Source organism: Geospiza fortis, unplaced genomic scaffold (assembly GCF_000277835.1).
Source record: "Geospiza fortis unplaced genomic scaffold, GeoFor_1.0 scaffold14, whole genome shotgun sequence".
Lineage (NCBI taxonomy): Eukaryota > Metazoa > Chordata > Aves > Passeriformes > Thraupidae > Geospiza > Geospiza fortis.
The window spans coordinates 192616-195628 of NW_005054512.1; the positions used below are offsets into that span (position 1 = coordinate 192616).

Consider the following 3013-nt stretch of genomic DNA (forward strand, 5'->3'; position numbering starts at 1 on the left):
GCCAGGCAGGAGAGGACACAGAGCTGCCTGCTTGCCCTGAAAGGCCACCACAGCTGTAGGTTTTAAGACACCATTTGAGCCCTTCTGATGTGAATGGTGAGGTTTTCAAGGCTTCATGCACAGATTTGCCTCTTCCTTTGCTCAAAGGAGTGATGCAGTGTCTCAGCAGTTTCAAAATGCCAGATTATATCCCAACAAGAAGGGGATGCTCTGGCACAGGGGTGTGTGAAGGAGAACACAAACATTCCATGCCAGGGGAAGCAGGGGTGAGGAGAGCCCCTCTCACTGGGCATGTGAAGGCAGAGAAGAGGCTGCAGGGGGAAAAGGGGCACAGCCAGCTGTAAAACATCCATTTCAAGCAGCCTTTGGAGAACAGAAGAGGGAGGTGGCACACAAGGGGCATCAAGGAAGGACTGCCCAAGGTAACAGAGCTCTTTCTACCTGCCCTTTGGCATCTTGGCTTGGCCAAGGATGATTCCTCCATGCCCCTCTGGTGCCTGCCACATGAACTGGGCTCCAACTCCTCTCTAATGTTCCCTAATTTCAGAGATGATGTTGGCTGATGGGTCAATGGCCAAGGTGGCACTGTTCCCAACAATCCCCACACGACCCCTCCCACCATCACCAGCACCTATTCCAGAAGTTATGCATTATCTCACAGTTCAGAGGAAATTCCTGCCCAGCTGCTCCCACATGAAACAAGCTCTGTGTGTGCTGCGTGCCTGGCACCAACACAGCTCACAGCTCACTGGCCTTGTGGTATGACAACAGGGAGAGCCCACAGGTGAAATGACACTTAAACATTGGTCTCCACCTCCACCAAATCCACCTTCTCATCAGATTGCTAACGACTTTGCAGGCAATGTCCTTGTTTAGTCAGCCTCAAAACCACAAGAAAGAAAACCCCAACAGAAACCCTATGTTCACATGGAGTTTTGAGAGCTGGAACTGACAGAGGAGCCCAAACGCTGAAGCACTGAGAGCTGCAGCCACATCTACAGTGTCCTTCCAAAGAGACAGAGGGCCATGTGTGTTCCTCACCTTTCTGAACTGTCACCTGATGGATATAAGCTGTGGTTCCATCTTCAAGTTCAATGACTTGCCCTTCAATCAGCTTTTCACCTGGAACAGTTAAAACATACCATCAGCTGCTGAGCCAGCCCCTCTGGCCCACAAAAGGGAGAAATTGTCACTTCTAGGCTGGTATGGATCAGCTTTCCCCCCACAGAGACACTTCCCAGAAATGCTGGCATTGCCCTTGTCTAGAGAGGACACAAAGACCCTCAGGCATCCCTTGCTGAGGAGCTGCCCCTCACAGCTCCTCGTGCCAAGGAGCAGAGAGAGCACACAGAGAAAGCAATTACACTTGTGTTGGAAAAAAAATCAACTGTGTGTGCTGAGCAGCAAGTGCTGGGAGATTTATCTACTACTCTGGCACAGGATCAACTGTTAGGAAACAATTACAGCACCTACAGGGGCCTAAAGTGCTGCCAGTGTTGGGCTGCAGAGGCTCAACTCTGGCAAAGCCTCACTCTGTAAGCAAACCTGTAATCATGACTGAGTTCCCCAGAGATTTGGTGCATTGCTCCATCCCACTGAACATGGAGAATCCAGGTTGGTTTCACCTGGAGCAAAAGGTTTGAGAGGGGTCACACAACCTGGTGCTTCCAAGACAGTTCAGCTCCACACGTGTAACAAACCTGCAGTGAGTTTGCACAGAAAATAAAGCAGGAGAGCACTCCCAGGACAGGGAGCTGCACAACTCCTCCATCCTGTTCTTCAGGCTGGGAAACAGCGTGCTCCTCTTCCTGGGAGCAGTGGGTGGTGCAGAAAGGGGCACCTCACCAACACCAGGCTAAGGGCAGGTGTGGAATTTGGCACCTCTCTGAGTGGGGAAAGCACTGCTGTGAACCAAACCCTGTGCACACCAGTGATGCAGATCCACCTGCTCAGCCCAGGGGAAGTTTTGGTGGAGCAGAGCAGGCCACAGCATCAGCTCCCTGTCCACAGCAAGCCTGGGAAGAATGGGGCTCTCCTGGTCTGAACAGCACCTTTATTTCCACAGCAACACCTCTCCCATCTCCACAGCTTCATTTCCAAACCAGAGGCACGTTTGATTTGTATTTTATTTCACATCACACCTCAGTGCAAATCCACCAGCTGCCCGTGTGGCAGCTCCCATGCCATGAGGGGCACTTTTGGTGACCCTGACTCTCATTTCAGAGCCAGGAGGAGCCTCTAACAGCCCGAGGCTCTGTTACCTCTGGCAGCCTGCTGCAGGTAGGCCGTGGTGCCATCCCCAAGGGTCACTGCTGGCAGCCCCAGGCTCTCCATCCTGCCCCGAGTCCCCACACATGGATCCTGCCTGGCAGCATGGGGGCCTGTGGGACACGGGGTCGGCGTCTTTGCTGCGAGCCTTAAGTAAAAAGAACAATTCCATTTCAATTCCTGCCCTTAGTTTCTCCTCCTCCTTTAGTCTCTCCACTTTTGCACACTGGGAAAGGCTTGAATGGCCTCAAAAGATTTTTGAGGTTTAAAGGATTAAGATGGACAAAGATGCATCCTTCCCACACTAAAGGCAGGCAGGCAGGGATAAGAATCTATTCCACAGCCAAATATGAAATAAAGCTTATCAGTGAACTGAACTCACAGACTCTTTTAGAGACAGTACAAATGTTATATTCCGGCCCTTCCCGTCCTCCAAATGATCTGCAGGGTTTCCAGGTACTTTAAATCCTGAACCTACAGGCTGAGCATGTCCTGTGCTGCAGCAGACAGGGGCGATGAGCTTTATTCCTCTTTCTCTCCTCCCTCTCCTGACTAATTCCCAGCCTTCCGAGGGACGGAATCTCAGGCTCTAAGCAAATGATGCTGAAGCCTGCACACCCCCACAAGAACATTTGCTGATCGGTTATCTTCCAGAGGCGCCACAGCGCGTTCTTCCTGAGCCACCTCTGACAGACAAATCTCTGATCCTTTCCTTTCCAGCAGCGAGGAACCGTGCCCGCCGCCG

The 3013-nt window shown here is 51.8% G+C and overlaps 1 protein-coding gene across 1 annotated transcript in view; it reads right to left on the reverse strand.

The window, feature by feature from the left end:
* The window catches only part of ZNF76 (zinc finger protein 76), a 6039-nt gene extending 5555 nt beyond the window's left edge, over positions 1-484 (reverse strand). Inside the window, exon 1 of the mRNA XM_031063546.1 lies at positions 442-484. Within this exon, the coding sequence (XP_030919406.1) occupies positions 442-484 (43 nt within the window). The remainder of the gene's footprint in view (positions 1-441) is intronic.
* Positions 485-3013: the final 2529 nt, after the last annotated feature.